The 19569-nt window shown below is 38.9% G+C and overlaps 3 protein-coding genes across 3 annotated transcripts; 2 read left to right on the top strand and 1 right to left on the bottom strand.

The window, feature by feature from the left end:
• Positions 1–4753: 4753 nt before the first annotated feature.
• Positions 4754–10058, top strand: LOC110711413 (5'-methylthioadenosine/S-adenosylhomocysteine nucleosidase-like; the record flags this gene model as incomplete). Its single annotated transcript, XM_021889792.1, has 5 exons — positions 4754–4940; positions 5158–5225; positions 5395–5550; positions 6019–6261; positions 9281–10058. Coding segments are annotated over 5 exons (1011 nt in total), but the record flags the coding sequence as incomplete, so codon positions are not given.
• A 1924-nt stretch (positions 10059–11982) lies between these two features.
• Positions 11983–12876, top strand: LOC110711403. The gene has a single exon (XM_021889781.1). It carries the CDS (start codon positions 11983–11985, stop codon positions 12874–12876), a length of 894 nt encoding a protein of 297 aa, XP_021745473.1.
• Positions 12877–17999: 5123 nt separating this feature from the next.
• Positions 18000–18770, bottom strand: LOC110711402. The gene has a single exon (XM_021889780.1). The coding sequence runs from the start codon at positions 18768–18770 to the stop codon at positions 18000–18002; it is 771 nt and encodes a 256-aa protein (XP_021745472.1).
• Positions 18771–19569: the final 799 nt, after the last annotated feature.

The following is a 19569-nucleotide window of genomic DNA, read 5'->3' as shown; positions in this document are numbered from 1 at the left end:
GATAGAATGTGTAGTTCAACAATTGAAAGAGGAAATGAAAGAATTAAATTTTTTGTCAATTTTTTTTTTAAAAAATGTCTGTTGGGAGCGAAATTAAGAAAGAAAGGAAGTGGGAGTGTTTGGCCTAGGTTTTCAGCGAGAAATGAAGTTTATAGCGTAAATGAGCTTATGGTCCAGCTATTCTAGATGGACCAGGGTGCACAATAAACTTATTGATATATTACTGCCTTACTGGTAGGGCTAATTAGACAAGTAAGGTTGCCAATCTGTTGAGTTTCCATAGTAACCATATGTTGTAAGAAACTTCATCTAAATTTAAATTGTCACCTACTTAAATTCATTAAGTATAATTCATGCCACATATGGTGTCAAGCAAGTGAAATTCGAATACGGAGTAGATATTTTAGGATATATAGCTGACTCCGTATTTGAGATTAAGACTTTGATTGTTGTTATTGTTAGCAAATGTTATTATGTTTTTGTTTTCCAAAGACATGTAATATTTTACACACATAAAAATACAAAATATATTATAACTTTCAATACTCATCTTATATCTTATATAGTATAGTTGCCAATGGCCATTTGTTAATTAAAAAAATTATTAAGAAAAAGGGTTTACTAAATAGGTAATCCAATTGCCTCAATAATTGGTCAATGATTTGCTAGTGTCCTACAATAAATCATAATCAATTAATCATCAATCATCCACATTCTAATCAGACACATATAAAAATCATAAAATAAACAAATACTCATAATCGAAGATGTCCATTACCCCGTGATAATGCAAGCGATGGTATTAAACTTTTACTCCCAATTATTTGACATCACAATAATAACTTAATACATACTTCATTTTCAGTTTTCACGTCTGTTGGCAATATTATCTATATATTTGGTACAAAAATAGTTGGCAATAAATTTTAGAAATAGTACCACTTTTAAATTGTACCAATTTTAACATGAGACTATGAGAGGTTTATGCATGTAAGATTAACCGTCCACATTAAAAAAAAAAAAAAAAGGTAACGCTACTTTTAGATTACTCACGTTAGTCACGTCACTTTAATGGACATACATGTTAATGTACAAGTTTAATCATCAATATATCGTATAAAGTTTTAATTTTGAAATTAAAGTAAGGTGTGTGAATTGAGTAAAAATATCATAATGCAAATAATTTGAGACAAAAGAAGTATAGATTTCCTTATCGAGCCATAAGAAGGGAGTTGATTTGGTTATTGATACTTGGGGGCGAAATCGATCTACCTTCTTTTTTCTCTCATTGGTTCATAGGCGAACCAACTCTGTAGATATTTAAATTTGATCTTAAAGAAAGTATGTTCATGAGACCTTGAGTTCTTACGTTCCAGAAGTAGTTATAAAACATGAAATCGTTCTAAGAGAGAAAAGTAAACAATTAACTTTTTTTGTCAAGAGTTTGAATAATAAAACAAGTTTTGATATGATCAATGAGTCAAATATAGTACGGAGTATATTCCTAGGATAGAAGGGGTAAGCAAACACACAGAAATTATCAAATTAGGAAAATGTAGTGTATAGTTTTATTAAGAGAACCAAATGAGGAAATTGGACACAGTCACACAACTTTGGAATTTATAGCATTTTAATCAACCAAGTTTCGTTTAATCAAATTAATGAGTCACTTTTCACCAAAAATAAATGAATTATTGAGTCACTACGTATTATATGTGCAACACTTTTACACATGTGGATTAAAAATTACTCTAGCCAAACTCGTATGTACTGATGCAAATGAAATGCATTCAAAATTATTTACTCCAATCCATTTGTTTTGTAAAGTTTTTTTTTTTTTTTTTTTTTTTTTTTTTTTTTTTTTTTAAAAAAAAAAAAAACTTTTGTTTAAATTAATCCCTTGGAAAAAAAATCTTCCCTATTTTACCTTATTGGTTAGAGGATTTTTTTTCCCCATTCTCTTAAGCACCCTTAGCTTGTAGGATAGAGAGAATCCAAGTTTATCAAAGGGTCCATGCTTGTTGATTTTATTAAACAAATACCATGCTGACCAAACATTTTTGTTGACTTATTAACACCTATTACAAGATTTGTGTAGCGATTATAACTGAAAACAACATTAAAATTAAAGGGATTGGAGATTTTGAGTAGTAGCAGAGGTGGATTCGAAATTCTAAACCTAGAAGAGCTGAGCCCTATTTAACAAACAAAATATCGGTTTACTATCATGTCATATAAGTTATACGAGTAAGTCTTACAATAATTGAATGGTAGAAACACGTGCAAATGGCACACTGTGCATCCGATGAACATTAAGCAAACAATCAAAGAGCATGAAGGCTAAAACAAAAGAATATAAACTTCAATGAATATAACATCACCTAAGTTATAACTCTTATGTTCATAAAAATTAATTTTCATGTTATTTAGTTTTAGGCTTAATATTCAATTGATACACAAGAATTATTGTGCATATTTCTCCATTGTCATAATAGCGTTAACTGGGCTATGTCCTATGTGTACCAAGAAGTCTTCATTTATTTAAAGGAAAAACTATAGGTTTTTATCATCTATTTTTTTTAACCAAAATTGCCAAAAAGTACTTGCTAGGAAAAGTAGTGTCAGGTGTCACTGAATTGCCAATTACCTTCATTTTCAGAAAAATTAATGTTCACAACTCCGTGATAATGCAAAGGAATAAGGGATGGTCCTAAATAATCTCAAAAGAAAATGATTCTACCATTACAACAATGACTTTAATTTTATATATATATATATATATATATATATATATATATATATATATATATATATATATATATATAATATATATATATATATATATATATATATATATATATATATATATATATATTTTTTTTTTCGAGGGAACAATGACTTTAGTTTTGTACTCCATTTTTCTCGTACGTATGTCGGCAATTAAAATATGGGTTCGTTGTTTAAGAACTAGAAAATTGTTGGGGACCTAGCGAATTAGGTCCTCCTATCTTTAAGATCGGCCTATGAATCTCAAGGGAAGTAAGCCCTATCGACAATTGAGATAAGATTGATTCCATTATGGAATACCTAAAAGGAAAAATAATCAACAATTGAAATAAGATCGATTTTATTTCGGAATATTCAAAAAGAAAATCATATCATATATACTCGGTACAAGAGTAGGGTAGGACGCAAGGAGTTGACAAAACCACAACTTTTGATAAACTTATTACTTATATAAGCTCATACGGAGTATAAATTGATCTTTCAAGCATGAAATTGTAACAATTTTACATATTTGGGCTGACTGTATCTACAAAATGGAAATGCATTCAAACTAACTTTTTTTTTTTTTTTTTTTTTTTTTTTTTTTTTTTTTTTTGTGGATTCAAAGTACTTGTATAAAGAATCAAATTTATCTTTTCAATTAATTGTAAATAACAAAATTTAAAAAATAAAATAAAATTCTCAATGGTGACCTGTATTTATGTTACATTGAAATAGCAGCCTTTATTTTTATTATACAAAATGACTTTAATAAAAATTTATTCCCATAAATGACCTTCATAACGCTAATTTTGGTTAAATATTAAGCCATGGTTAGTAAAAGATAGGAAAAGTCATGCATTAATGCTCCTCTCCTCACAACCTCCACCATCACCCACCACCACCACTTCCACCAGCCCTGAAACACCCACCCAGCTCACCTCAACTAGCCTGAAACCCTCACCCTCACCCTCACCCTCCGGCCTCCGTTAGCACAAATACAAGGCCATCATTGAGAATTTCAAAATAAAAAGATTGATGCAAAAACAAAATTCAAAAAATAAATAGAAAATGAATGATACGTACAAAAAAAAAAAAAAAAAAAAAAAAAGGTTTGACTCTAAACAAGATTCAAAAGTTGGCTGGCAAAGTAATGGAAATAACACTCGAATGAATTGTAAGATAAAGTAGTTAATGTAATAGGAAAGGAGAAATGATTTTAATTACTTCTTTTTATGGAAGATTATGACAGTCTAATCTGTCACACCAATTATGTTACTTGTAAAACATAGAAATGGTGAAACTAAAAGTTTCATTGGTCTAATCAAATATATTAACCAGGGCATTTTACATAAAACCTTCAATTAAAGGTTTTTAAAGATTGTTGTCAAGGTTTACAAAAAAGGTGAACATTGGTAAATTAAAAAAAAAAAAAATAAAATTGTGGAAGATTTATTTTATTTATTTTGGAAAGGATTGGGGATGTCGTTAGTCATTTTTTTTTTCAAACATATATCTTGAAGAATTTTTTTATAAGTGATTCCAATCTAAATTTAAGTGAGGGTCAGGTAAAAAGGGCAACTCAAAATTTATCACCCAACAACCCCTCTTCTGTTTATACTCTCTCCGTTCTAGAATTATTGACACACTTGAACCTTTTTTTATTTTATTTTATTTTTATTTTTAATTTCAACTTTGACTATCAATATATTTATTATGTATAAATCAACCAACAACTTACTTATTTACATTATATTTTATATTTATATTCAACTAGTTAAAAAAAATGAATGGACAAGATTGTTTCTTATAAAATAATAACAATGGGTACGACCGTACGATGTTTAGGTTAACCACATACAACCTTCAATCAAAATGTCCTAGCAAAGTTCTATATATATGTGTGTTCTCGAACCCTAAAACTTACACCCTCCATATCAATATCTTGTAAGAGAAAAAATGGGTTCTCTAACAACTATAACTTTTTTTCCTCCTTGTGATTTATGCTCAAAATGGAGCACAAGGTGAAATACCCAAAAAAATCATGCATCATATTAATGTAGCCAACAAAAATGGCCCTTATATTGGTGTTGTAATACCAAACTTATTTGAGCTCAACCCTCTTCTTCAATCTCCTAGCTTCTCTGCTAGCAAGTTTATCATTGATTTTTCAGGTACATTTATTCAAATACGTACTCCAATTCGTAGAATTAATTAAAATAGTCCGTTGCTAATTAATCATTACACGTATAGTACTCATTGTTTTAATATATTTTTTTTTTTAATAATGAAATTTAAATTCATATAAACACCATACATAACTAATATTACGCGATTTTTCTTTCTAAATCTGTTACTTCGTATATTATATATGATGGACTCTTAATTAAGGTAGGAGATTTCGATTCGGAACTATAGCTGAGAAGAAAGTGATCTTGGTCATGACAGGACTTGGCATGGTACGTAACAAATTAAAGTTGTCTATCTTTAGATTTTTATAAAAAATAAAAAATAAATAAATAAATAAATAAAATAAAATAAAGTACGTAGAATAAAGTTGAATAATTATTTCTTAAATTTCAAAGAGAAAAGTAAAACTATATGTCAAAAGGAAGAAAATTTTTGCAGGTAAATGCAGCTACAACAACGCAATTGTTGCTAAATTTTTTTAGAGTGGAAGGAGTTGTACACTATGGAATAGCTGGAAATGCTGATCCTTCTCTTCATATTGGAGATGTTGCTATTCCTCAATATTGGGCTCACCTTGGTCTTTTGAATTGGCAGGTTAAGTATTTAATATTTTCTACGAAATTTCTTAAGAAAGACTATATATTACGGATTGGAGTATGACCATGTCAAACAAAATGATGAAGTAGGAAAAAAAAACTTATTACTTTGCATATCATCATTTTCATGTGAAAGCCTGCGCCTGTAATACATACCTTGGTGATTGATGATATATTTTCCTAATACTCAATATGTAAACATTTACGTATGATATATTTTCCTAATACTCAGTATGTATACTATCTCTAACACTTACGTATGAAACATTTATTTTTTTCTTAACTACGTGAAAAAGTAAAAAAACTAACGTCAATTTGAAACCTTTACAAGGCAAATAGTTGATCTTAGCTTAATTTGACTCTTTTGTTATATGAAGCACGAATAATGTAATTTGTTTATAAGATAATGTCATCACAAATTACTACGTATAATCTAAATTATAAAAAAATGTTTTGATGGGTGTAGAGATTTGGACATGGACCAGAAGATGAATTAGCCCTAGAAGCAGCAGGAGATTACTCGAGGGAATATGGCAACTTGAGATTTGCTGATTACACAGCAAATGTTACTGAGGCTGACAATCTCTTGAACAGATTTTGGTATCAAGCTGAAGAGATTTTCACAGTTGATGGAGTTCCAGAGGAAAGACAACATGCCTTTTGGGTTCCTGTTGATCCTCATTACTTCGCCGTTGCCAAAAACCTTCAGGTAATTAACAAAACCTAATCGTCGCAATATAATAGTCAATATTGGTATACATAATACGTACGTAATAACTTACACATCCTGGATTGAAATAAACCCGACCTAAAAATCAAATAATATGTCCTCATGTCAAGCTATAGTAATAGCTAATTAGATCGACTATAATATATATACTCGACTTGAAATCGGACATAACCTTTGAATGTAGCCTTACATGGATCGAACGACTCATAACCTATATTTACAATAATTCAGTACTTATTAATTTCTCCAAGGATCTAATTTAATAAGATTAATTTAAAAAACAGATTTTTCACTATATACTAGTGAGTTTTAACTTAATTCACCATATACCACCAAAAACTTTCTAATACACCATATACCATTCAATTTTATGAAAATGTCACAACATGCCATAAATGACTAACAGACGTTAACACCGTTAGTCATTATGGCTAATAAAGCCACGTGGCAACATATAATTGGTTCCTTTTTAAAATTGTTGAATTTAATTAACAAAAAATTAAAAAAGAAAAAAAAAACAACCACCCACGTCCACCCAGCCAGCCACCACCTGACAACGCCTGCCGGCGCGGAAGCCGACCAGCCAGCCAGCAGGGAATCTGACCAGCCGACGCGAAATCCGCTCAGCCAGCCATCACCACTATCCCACCACCTTAAAACCCTCTCCCTCCCTTAAAAACTCTCACTCCCCAACCACCAACGCACAAACCGCCGGCGCCCAAACCCCTTTCCCGTGCCGGCGAACCTACGTCACCCCTCCCTCTTCCAACTCTAGCCCTTTCCCCCCTTTAATTCACCACCCCAAAACCCTAAAATCAAAATCTAGGATTTCGATTTTGGGTTTTGGGGTTTTGGGTTGGTTGTATGCAGCTAAATTGGGTGGCGACAACGTGAGGGCGGGGGATCTGGGCGCCGACGTTGGGTTTCGACATGCTGGTTTTCGGCAAAGGTATTTTGGTTGGCTTGTTGTTCGTTCCCGGAAAGGGAGGGAATTTGAGTTGGGTATGGTGGTTTAGTGGAGGAACGCGGGCATCGGCGCAGGATAGGGAGGTTGTGCGACGCCGGCACGGTGGGGAGAACAGTGGAGTCGGTGACGATGAGTAAGGCTAGGTGGTGGGGATGGTGGTGGTTTTTTTTTCTTTTCTTAATAAGTTTTGTAAAAAGTTTTTTTTTAAAAATTAATTAATTAAAATAATAGCCAATTAGAGGTTGCCACATGGCTTAATTAACTAAGAATGACTAACGGAGTTAAGGAAAATGGCATGTTGTGACATTTATGTTAAACTCAGTGGTTTATGGTGTATTAGAAAGTTTTTGGTGGTATATGATGAATTAAGTTAAAACCGAATGGTATATGGTGAAAAATCCGTTTAAAAAAATATACTACAATTAACAAGTACTTCATTGGAGCACCATACTATTATTTTATTAAGGGTTGGACGTATTCCTATTCTACAAAATCAATTATCCAATCAACATAATAATTGGAGACCAAAGGCTAACCAGAAGAATTAATATATATAATGGTCATTTTAAGCTATACATCATCGTTCATTCATTATAACAATGTATCCATTCCTCATTAGTCATGATCTGTTAGGTTTTCTAGTATAAGTTAAATACAAACTTATGTGGGAACAAAACCTAAAACAGTGTATAATTACAATAAAATTATATAACCAAATCAATACAACCAAGTGTATTCAAACCAAGCACTACTATATCAGTGAATTACAGAAATTACAATGAAATTAACTAATATGAAAGATTACAAACTTGCCTCACTTCCAAGCCTTTCAAACGAACATGAACATGAGAATTTCAATGACCACATGAGTCTCAAACCTTGATACTTTGTCTTAGGCCTGTGAAACACTTTCCTAAAGAGGTTAATTTCCCCCACAATGGTGCTTGGGTTTTTACCGAAAATTCTCTTTGAGATACAAAAGACAACAAATCGTTCTTAGCACTTAGAGACGAAATTAGAGGATAAATTCTCAAATATTTGGCTAGATTAATAGAGTTTTCAATGAAGAGTTTGCAAGATTCTTCAATGAAAAAATGTGGAGAGAATAGAGAAAATTGGAGAGGAGAGTAAACTGAAAAATCTGTATCTCTTCTTTTTCAATTTCACAATAAAAAGAACGAAAAACCGCAAAACTGAATCGACGCGGGCGCGGACATGATGATTTGGAGCTCATCCTTTGAAACCTGTAGAATGCTGGCCGTGCCCTTGGAGAGGGCTTTCCCCAGTCACCCGAGGGCACGACACATAAGGCCGCGGGCGCGTCTTTTCGAGGCTTTGTTTCCCCTGTTTCCCAGCCGCGGCGTCTCCCTAACTGGGATAGGGCTCTCCCCATTTATACACTCTAAATTACTAACATGATCAAAGATCATGACCTAGCTTAGCTATATCCTTAATAAATTAATTATTCATCAAATTCACGCTGAAGGTTAAAAATTATATAAAATGATTATTTATTCATAATAGTACATCAATTAGGTCACTTTTTTTACCAACTAATAATAGCTTATTTCTTGTTAATGTTAATAACTCCACCTGGCTCCATCCTTTAATTCATGATTTCAAAATTAAATAAGAAAACATTGATTGTATTCTGAAAGTTATAATACTCTTCAATTATGTATAATTGGTACTTATTATATGGTATAAGTTAAAATTCAAAATTACTATCGAGTCAAATCTAATAAAATTCCACGCGTAAAGTTCTTAATAATACAAAATAAAATTCCACGCGCAAAGTTCTTAATAATACAAAATGAAAGATATTAATGGTCAATATGTGAATTAGATACCATATAAAAGTTAAATCGATTAAATCGAAAGATCTTTAAGAAGGGCATACTAAATTATTTGAAAAGTCCTTCAACTTATACATATGCAAACCTCGATTTTCAACTTAAAAAATAAAATAAAAATATTTGTATTATAATTCTAATGTTGAAAATTCAATTTAATAAAATATTATATTTTCAGACTTTAGAATTGGAGAAATGTGTGAATGCAACCACATGCTTAGATACAACACCCAAAGTGACCACAGTATTAAGAGGAGCAAGTGCAAGTATTTACGTAGACAATGCAGCCTATAGAAGCTTTCTCTTTGACAATTTCAAGCTAAGCCCGGTCGAGATGGAAAGCGCCGGTGTAGCACTCGTGTGCCACCAGCAAAGGGTTCCCCACATCACCATTCGCGCTCTCTCCGATTTAGCCGGTGGTGGTTCTGCTGAGTCTAATGAGGCTGATACTTTCTTACCGGTTGCTGCAACTAATTCTGTTCTTGTTCTTGTAGAATTTATTAAGCAATTGTCACTTTCCAAAGCTTCTTTTTGAAATGTGTACGTCCAATGAAATATGCATGAAACTTAAGTAAGAATGTTGTTCCTTATTTTGGATTTATGGAATACATTTGAATTATGAATGAGATGATGTTTGGTGCATATATTTGATTTTGAAATTGAACTTAAAGAAAACTAAGAAACATTAGAAAAGGATAATAAAGTGGAATTTTTGTATTTTACTACCCACAAATAACCCACTTATTGATATTACTACACACAAAAAAAAAGTTTATTTTAAATTACCATCCAAAAAAGACAAAAAATTTAGATTTCACCACCATTTAACACTTTCGGTTAAAAAACGTTAAATCTAACGTTTTAAAAAAATTTCTTCGATTTTTGTGCCAAAAACATGCTTTTTAGATGTTTTAGGGGCCACTATTGTCCTTTGGATCCGATTTGAGGTCAAAATCTAAAAAAAAAAAAATTGAAAATGCCTCGTTTTGCGTACTAAAAATACCTCGATTTGCGTGATACATGCAATATGAGGCATTTTTGATAATTTAATTTTTTGCAAAGTTTAAGCTCAAATCAGATTCAAAGGCCAAAAATGACCCCCAAAATCTCTAAATAGCGCATTTTTGATACGAAAGTCGAAGAAATTTTTTTAAAACGTCAGATTTTACGAATTTAGTGTTGAAACTAAATTTTTTGTTTTTTTGCTTGGTAATTTAAAATAATTTTTTTTTTGTTGATAATATCAATAAAGTTGATGTTCAATGCATTTTTGTGTCTAAAGAATGTAGATATTACTCACCTAATGATTTGCTACGTATATTATAATGTTGTACTCAGTGATACATTGATACAATAAAGATGGGACAACTTAATTAGCTATATGTATGCATGAATGACTTGTAATTTGTTAAAGTATCATAGTGACTTGGAAAATGGATAGGTACGTGTCTGGTTATATTTGAATCGAATTATCTAATCCAATATTGAAATCCAAGACCTCTTGTTATAGTACTTGAATTTTAATTTTACCAAGAAATAATCTCAAAGATTTATAGCTTTTAAGAGGAATTAATATAATACATGTTTGGGGTCCAAATAACTTGTATTTGGGCCCAGTCCACAAATGAAAATAAATAAAGCCCAATAGGCAAGGTTCAACCCTCATTCTCTAAAGCCAAGTCAGGTAAAACAAGGCCCACTCAAATGGCAGCCCATTTGATTCATCAAGCCCATTCCACTCAATTGGGACAAGGTATAAAAGCTCACATCCTTGCATAATCACATTCATTCACTAATATTGTCTCAAGCAACAAACTCTCTTGCATAGCTACTCTCTCTTGTTCTTACACTCGTACTGACTTCGGCATCAGAGGGGCCTTCCTCGGCACAACCCCCGAGGCCAGTTTACGTTTGTTCAACTGTGCAGGAAATCCTCAATTCGGTCATCACTCGAATTGGGCTTCATCTCCACTCATCAGAAGGACCTGCCGAAGGTCCATTGTTTTCTGACCGAAACAATTTGGCGCCGTCTATGGGGACTCTTACAAAAATTCAGCCAAAATTCTCATACCAATCTTAGCCAACGCAAAAACTGACTAAGAGTGCCAAAAGTTCCAAAAAAGCGAGAAAGTTGGGCATAATAACGGTGGGGACCGATAGGACACCTTCACCGTCTGCTTCTAACTCTCCGAGAGGAGAAAATCTGCGTGAGGGATCTCCCTCCCGACGGGATCACCAAGCTAGGAACTCGCCGAGGGAGAGCGAGGCTCATAAGCAGAGTCCTTCGACTGAAGAGGTGGCGAGGGCAGTGGCTGTCTGCATGGAGTTCATGAAAGCCCTGGGTGGACGCCTCCCATCCGTGCATACCACTCCTCCTTCACCCCCGCCGAAGTCAGAAAGCCGGAAGAGGAAACTGACGTTGGGAGGGGAAGGGCGGATTCCACTCTCCAAGAGAGAGGGAAGCGGAAGAGCCGAAAGCCTGGGCAAGACAGGACGGGAACGGCGAGGGGACTCCGGTCACTTTGAGAATTCCCAAGTCCGAAACTCTAAGGAAAATCCAAGCAGCCACAACGCTTCTCGCCGAAGCGTTTACAAGCGCCTAGGGGAAAGGGAGAGGGACATTCACAGTCGTCTCACCTATCCCGAAGGCTCTCGCCCAGAACTGTCACGTGGAGGGACACCCCTCACTTCCACCTCTCTAAGAGGGAGAAGTGAAGTTCCTTCGGAAAGGCAGAAGGGAAAAGCTGTGATGATCCCTACCAGTTCCCCTTCTAGAAATGGATACTGGAGGAACATGTGCCGACAGTTAAAATTCCGGCACAAATCACTTACGATGGTACTTCGGATCCGAAGGACCACATAGCCTCTTACAAGGGGCATATGTACCTTAACCCCAGGTCCGAAGCTACCTGGTGCAAATACTTCCCTACAACCCTTAAAGGTGTCGCCCAATCATGGATCACCAAAGGGCTGAAGGAAGGCTCTATAACGGGTTGGAGCGATCTCGCCAACAAGTTCAAGAGAAAGTTTTCCACGGCTAACCGCCGAGAGAAAACCACTGCCGAGCTCATGGGCCTGCAGCAAGCGGAAGACGAAAGTCTCCGAGATTATTTGACTCGCTTCAGCAACGAGTCATCCAGAATCACAAGTCTGGACCAAAGCCTAGCCGTATTCGCACTACGGAATGGCTTGCAAGCTGGAAAATTTCTGGATTTCATGGTCATGCATCCTCCGCAGACCTTGGAAGAAGCCCTCGGTGCTTTGGATAAATTCATCCGAGCCGAGGAATGGAACAAGGCCAAGCTGCAATCTCAATCAGCGCTTGCCAAACCAAAAAGGCAGCCAGTCGAAGTTCCAGGGTCGAGGAAAGGGAAGGCAAAAGCCTCAGAACCTCCCTCGACCAAAGAGCCGAAGAAGGATAAGGCTCCCTATCTGGGAAATTTTGAATCTTACACCCCTCTCACCTTACCACGTACTAAGATTTTTAGTGCGACGAGGGAGGAAGGAAGATTCAAGAAACCAAAGCCACCTCCTTCTTGGCATCAGAAGAAGGGGAAAGATCATTGGTGCGAGTTCCATAAATCACGTGGAAATCGCACCGAGGATTGTCTCCAGCTGAAGGACCAGATTGAAGAACTGGTCCAGAAAGGGTACTTAAAGAAATATGTCGCGGAACGCCGCGAAGAAAAGAAAACTGAGAGAGACTCTCGCAGGATCTGGATTACCACCGGAAAAGTGATAAACCTCCCGAGGGAGGAAACCATGACATATTAACCATTTTCGGGGGTATTTCTCGGAATGCATTGAAGCGCCATCTGAGGGGGCTGACCCATCAGATTCATCATGCCGAGTTCTGAAAGCCACAACCTCTGGTGCCGAACATGATGTTCACATCCGAAGACTGCAGGGGGGTGGTATAACCCCATGATGACCCATTGGTTATCATGACGAGCATTGCAAACCACAACGTCTATCGGACACTGGTAGATGGTGGCAGCGGGGCGAATATATTTTTCCGAAAGGCATTCGACCAGCTGAAGTTGGAGAGCAAGCACTTAACTCTAGTTCCCTACCCGGTCACTGGATTCAACGGCTCTTCTTCATATCCAGACGAGAAAATTCTTCTTCCCGTCAGCCTCGGCCAAGACCGAGCAAGACGAAGCATCATGGCCGAATTCTTGGTCATCAATGCCCCGTCAGTATACAACGTCATTATGGGGAGACCCCTCATCCATGACGTTCAAGGAGTCGTCTCGACATATCATCAAGCAATGATCTACGTTTCAGACGAAGGACGCTCCGAAAAAATCTTGGGCAGCCAAAGAGAGGCCCGAGAATTCAATTTCCTCAAGCCATCCAAGAGTCGCCGCAGTGACAAGGATGATGAGGAAGAAAAAGAGAAAGAGCGAGGTACCAAAAGGCCGAAGGGCCTAAGTGCTTCGGCTCAGGGGTCCCCAAGAAAAAGAACATCTTTGGGAACTGGAAAGGCAAGTTCTTCGGTTGGACCGAAAGATTCAGACGAAGATTAGCCGAAAAAAGGGAGGTCTGCTGATATTGACAGCCGACCCGAACCAGAAGAGCCTGGCTCCAAAGCAATGGAGTCAGATAAACAAACTGAGTCAATACCGTTGACCGAAGGAGATACTGAAAAATGTGTCAGCATTGGACAAGGGCTCGATCCGAGCCTCCGGGTTGAATTGATCCAACTCCTTCGGGACAACCGAGATGTGTTCGCATTCTCAGCAGCGGACATGCCGGGAATTGATCCGAACCTTATCTCTCATAAGCTTAATGTCGACCCCACATGTTGGCCAGTTAAGCAAAAGAAGCGGAATTACTCCGCTCCAAAGAACCAAGACATCACAGCCGAAGTCAAAAAACTTCTGGACGCGGGGTTCATCGAGCCTTGCCAATATCCTGAATGGATGGCGAATGTGGTGATGGTTCAGAAGGCTAATGACACCTGGAGAATGTGCATTGACTTCACGGACCTAAATAGGGCTTGTCCGAAGGACTTTTATCCCTTGCCGAGAATCGATCAGCTAGTCGACTCGACGAGTGGCCATGCTCTGCTTAATTTCATGGACGCATTTTCTAGGTACCATCAGATTTTCATGCACCCCGATGACAGAGCAAAAACGGCATTCGTTACAAGTGTTGGGGTGTACAACTATAAAATGATGCCCTTCGGCCTGAAAAATGCCGGAGCGACATATCAAAGGCTGGTGGACCAAGTGTTCGCCGAACAAAAAGGCCGCAACATGGAAGTCTATGTTGATGATTCCATCGTCAAGAGCAAAGAGGCGAAAAACCATGTGGCTGACCTAGCCGAAATGTTCACCACCCTGAGAAAGAATCAAATGAAGCTGAATCCGAAGAAGTGTGTCTTCGGTGTGAAGTCAGGGAAATTCCTCGGCTTCATGGTCAGCAAAAGGGGGATTGATGCCAATCCCGCCGAAGTTCAAGCAGCCCTTGACCTTCCCGAGCCAAAAACAAAGAGGGACGTTCAGCGTCTCACTGGGAGGATGGCTGCCCTTTCCAGGTTCATCTCAAAAGCCTCGGACAAAGGGCTACCCTTTTTCAAAGCGCTGAAACTGCCAAAGTCTAAGGAGCTCGTATGGGAAGAAGAGCAAAAGATAGCCTTCTAGCAGCTCCGAGAGCACCTGGCTAATCTCCCAACGCTAGCAAGACCAGCCGAAGGGGAAGTCTTGTACTTATACGTGGCAGTTAGCCCTGCCACAGTGAGTGCGGTTCTGCTGAAAGAAGAAGAAAAGGTTCAGCAACCGATCTACTTCGTCAGTCATACTTTGACCGATGCCGAAACGCGCTACCCATTGCTCGAAAAAGTTGCATATGCAGTGGTAGTAGAGGCTCGAAAGTTAAGGCCTTATTTTGACTCACATCAGATAGTGGTCTTAACGGATCAACCGCTGGAAAAAGTCCTCGGCAAGGTTGAAAAGTCAGGCAGACTAACAAAGTGGGTCTTCGAGCTCACAAAGTTCAGCATAAGCTATCAGCCGAGGGCAGCCATTAAGGCCCAAGCCTTAGAAGATTTCCTGGCCGAGTGTTCCTATCAGGAGACACTCAACGAAGGGAAGGGGACTTTGACCGTATTCACGGATGGCTCGGCCACCGTAAATGGTTCGGGAGCAAGGGTAGTGATTACCTCTCCCGAAGGCAAAAACTTCGAGTATGCACTCAAATTTTCGTTCAAGGCTTCTAACAACGAAGCAGAATATGAAGCAGAAATCGCTAGCTTAGAACTGTGCATAGCTCTCGAAGCCGAGCATGTCTGTTTAAAAAACAGACCCTCAGCTGGTTGCTAATCAGATGCGGGGCGAATATGAGGCAAAAGAGCCCTCAATGATCTCTTACCTCGCCAAGATCAAGTTAGTCATAGCGAAGCTGAGAACTTTTGAAATTGAGCTGACCCCAAGGGGTCAGAATGCTCAAGCCGACGCACTTTCCAAACTTGCAAGCTCAACTCTTACCGAGCTGAACCGATCTGTATATGTGGAAGTGTGCCGAAACAGAAGCATTGACCAAGAAATTGAGGTCCAATGCGTCGTAGCTGAACCGAGCTGGATGGATCCCATCCTGGCTTATAAGCTTCAGGGAACCCTCCCCGAGGACAAAAACCTAGCTGCAAAAATGAAAAGAGTCGGCTCAAGGTTCATTGTCTACAATGGGGAATTGCTGAAAAAATCCTTCTCAGCCCCACTGCTTAAATATGTGGGCCCAACAGATGCGGATTATATCCTTCGGGAAATCCACTTCAGCATCTGCGGAAATCACATAGGGGGAAGGGCCCTGGCCCATAAAGCACTGCGGGCAGGGTATTACTGGCCAACCATGATCCAAGATGCCAAGGACCTGGTGCGGAAATGTGAAAAATGTCAGAAATTCGCACCAGTTATTCATCGGCCGTCGAGAGACCTTCAGCTGATTCTGAATCCACTCCTTTTTGCTCAATGTGGATTGGATATTTTGGGACCATTTCCCGAGGCTCCTTACCAGAAAAAGTGGCTGATAGTCGGGATTGACTACTTCAGCAAATGGATGGAAGCCGAAGCAGCTTCAAACATAACTGAGCAAACTGTCAGAAAGTTTATCTGGCAGAACATCATTACTCGCTTCGGCATCCCGAAGGTGTTTGTCTTTGATCATGGGAGACAATTCGACAATCTGCCGCTGAAGCGGTACACTGATCAGTTCGGAATAAAATTGGCATATTCGGCAGTCTGCCATCCTCAGAGTAATGGCCAAGCCGAAGCTGCAAATAAACAAATACTCAATGCTCTCAAAAAGAGAGTTGAGGACCAAAAGTCCAAGTGGATAGAGGAACTCCCAGGAACTTTATGATCGCTTCGGACAACTGAAAAAGAGGCTACGGGACAGTTACCTTTTGAATTGGTGTATGGATCCGAAGCTATTTTACCAATGGAAATTGGCTCAGAGAGTCTTCGAGTCAATCAATTCTCAGCCGAAGAAAATGAACATCTCATGAAAGAATCCCTTGATTTCTTAGACGAGATCTGAGATTCGGCAAGAGACAGAATGGCAGCATACAAACAAAGAGTCAGCAAGTTCTATAACCGAAGAGTCCAGGCAAGGCTCCTTAAAGTTGGGGACCTTGTTCTTCGGAATGTCGCCGCTGTCCAGAAAAGTCGCATCCATGGAAAACTCTCGGCCAACTGGGAAGGGCCTTATGAGATATACGATGAGCTCCAGCTAGGAACTTATCGGCTTCGGCAGTTAGATGGAACCGAATTGAAAAACCACTGGAAAGCAGATGTACTTAGGAAATTTCATGTGTAAAATCCCAATGCGGGAGAAAAATATATGTAAGTACGTCTTCTTCAAATCAATGAAAGGCCTTTGAGCCGCAATTAGTCACAGTTTCATTATGTCTTCATTATTTCTGTCTTCGTCATTTTTTGAAAAATTCAAGGTTTACACCCGGTGCTGTCCGAAGTATTGCATAGTGATGCACTGTACTTCGGCAAGCCGAAGAACCTGCCGATATGGGGGCAACAAATAGAACCTCAAGGTATTGCATAGTGATGCACTGTACCTCGGACGGATTTGTTGCACTCCCGGCAAAGAGGTCATAGGCCTATCTAAGACATAGCCAAAAATAGGAATTGATAAAAGGCTCGAAGCATTGCATAATGATGCCCTGTGCTTCGGCAAGTCAATTCCGGGTGATGGTTACACCTCGAAGTATTGCATAATGATGCCTTGTACTAAGGATGATCATCGCCCCAGCACTGTGTCCAAGATAGTCATTCCCTCGGATGAATTGAAACCAAGCAGAATATAAGAAACAAACATGAATGTTCAAACTAGTAAGTGTCAAAAATGTTGCTAAGCTCAATCGTTCAGCTACGCTGGAAGAGTGAAAGCAATATCTCATAACTCTGAAGACTTTATCTTCAAAGTTCTGGGAGGGCAAGAGGTAGTAGCTCCCAGCCGAAGCTCACACTTGGAAAAATTTCCGTAAAACATCCGAGTAAAACGAGCAAGGCAGAAGAAGCATGCAAGGGGTAAACATTATCAGCCAGATGATTTGTGAGCCGAAGCTTCGTACTTAGCAAAATTTTGAAGAAATTCAAAAAGACAAAGCAGTTAAAAGACAAAGCTAATCAATTAAACAGGGCTGAGAGAAGACATCAGCAGAAACGCTGAGAAAATATTCAATTTTAGAGTTACAGAAATTCAAAGTCGGCAACCGCCAACATAGCGGAAAACACAGCTGCCGAAAGTACACAAAAACAGTTAAAATAGTTTGTACATAGGCAGGTTGAAACAAAAAGAGAACAGGCAAAAGCTGATGCGGCGTTTACAAGTTAAGTGCACGTTGATCCGCAGGACTCAGAAGACGACTGCCCGAATTCCTATGCTTCAGCGTTCTTGGGAACGTCATTCGGGACAGCCAAAGCATCAACATCGGCTGAAGAGGAAGCACGATGGGCGGCATTCAACTCTTTCTCGGCTTCTTTCTCTCTTTCCTCATTCTCAGCTTGCCCAGCCAGGAATGCAACCTCAGCTGGACTGGCCTCATACATGTGAGCATCTGCTGGATCCATGGACCAGGCCTCAGCCTGATCCCAATTAATTTTAGGCTCAAGATGGAAGGCCAGTCGCCGAGCAACCTTCCAACCATTTTCATATCCTTCAGCATATTCTGCTTCAGTATAGATCCTGGTCTTCAGCAGTTCCTCAGCAGCAGTGAGATCAGATGAGGCCTTGGAGGATACCTTCTTCTCAGCTTCCAGCACATCCTTCAGCTTCTGGACCTCGGCTTCGAGCTCAGATTGCTTATCCTTAGCTTCTGTGCGGATAAGAGCAATCTGGCTTTCATGATCTGAAATTAATTGTTGCCGGGATTCAGCCTCTTCTTTCATCTTATTCTCAATACGAGCCTTGAACTCAACAATGGTATCGGCTCCGTATCCTTTCATTAGAGACTGACCCTCTTCAATCCAAGGAAAGACAGTCTGTTCCAGGCCTCGACAGAAGGAGCGGAAATTCTCGTCCATCCTTTGCATCTCCAGCTTTGTAGCTGAGGTCTCATCTTCATCCTTAAGTTGCTTCATCTCGGCTAGTCGAGCCAGATTTTCAGCTTCCTCGGCCCTGTCGGCTTTGGACTGCAGCTCCTCATTCATTTCTACAACCAAGAAATGATTATGAACAACCTGTAAAATATCAATCAGTCAGCAGAATCGGAGACTAGCCGAGGCCCAGCACTTTGAGAAATTTTCTCGAAAAATATACATGTATAGAATGATATATACGAAGAAAGAGAAATCTAGAGAAAATTTTATGTGGGAACTCACCTGCATCAGCAGCCGCTGGTTCCCTAGGAAGGGATTCGGCACTTTATTAAGAGGCTCGGCAGCCCCGGTAGTAGCGCCCGTAATCCAAGCCCTAGCCTTGTCCAGTGCAGATTAATTGGCCAGATGGCCGAAGTGAGCGCTGGCTGTATCGCGCTTGGACTCGAACAAGGCCCGAGCATGTTCTGGAACGGGGACCAAGGGCGTTGAACCAAAGCCCATATCAGAAGACTGAAAAGTCTTGAACGAATCCGCAACAGAGATGGAGGGCACTTCTTCATTTTTAGGCTCTTCGGCCCTAGCCATCTGCGGTTCAACCTCAGCGGTAGCAATGTCCTCTGCATGGATATTCAGCGCATCCACTTCTTGCTGAATATTCTCTGAGAACATCCCAGAGTCATGAGGAGGGGGCGAAGGAGAGGTCTTCAGCTTAACAACTTCTATAAGTACCTCCCGAGATGGAGAGGTGACTTCCCTCGCTTCTTCTTCCTCTTGGACCTCTTCGTGCCGAGGCTTTTTGGTAGGCGGCTCTGGCGCCTTAAATTGTCCTGGACGGACAAGGACCCTTCTCCCACCAGCCATATCTTCGGCAGTGGTTTCAGGAAGAGGGGCAGCTTCTTCTTCCTCTACT

This window comes from Chenopodium quinoa, unplaced genomic scaffold, assembly GCF_001683475.1.
Source record: "Chenopodium quinoa cultivar QQ74 unplaced genomic scaffold, ASM168347v1, whole genome shotgun sequence".
Taxonomy (NCBI): domain Eukaryota; kingdom Viridiplantae; phylum Streptophyta; class Magnoliopsida; order Caryophyllales; family Amaranthaceae; genus Chenopodium; species Chenopodium quinoa.
The sequence above is the reverse complement of the archived record's forward strand: the minus strand, read 5'-3'. Positions and strand labels throughout refer to the sequence as shown.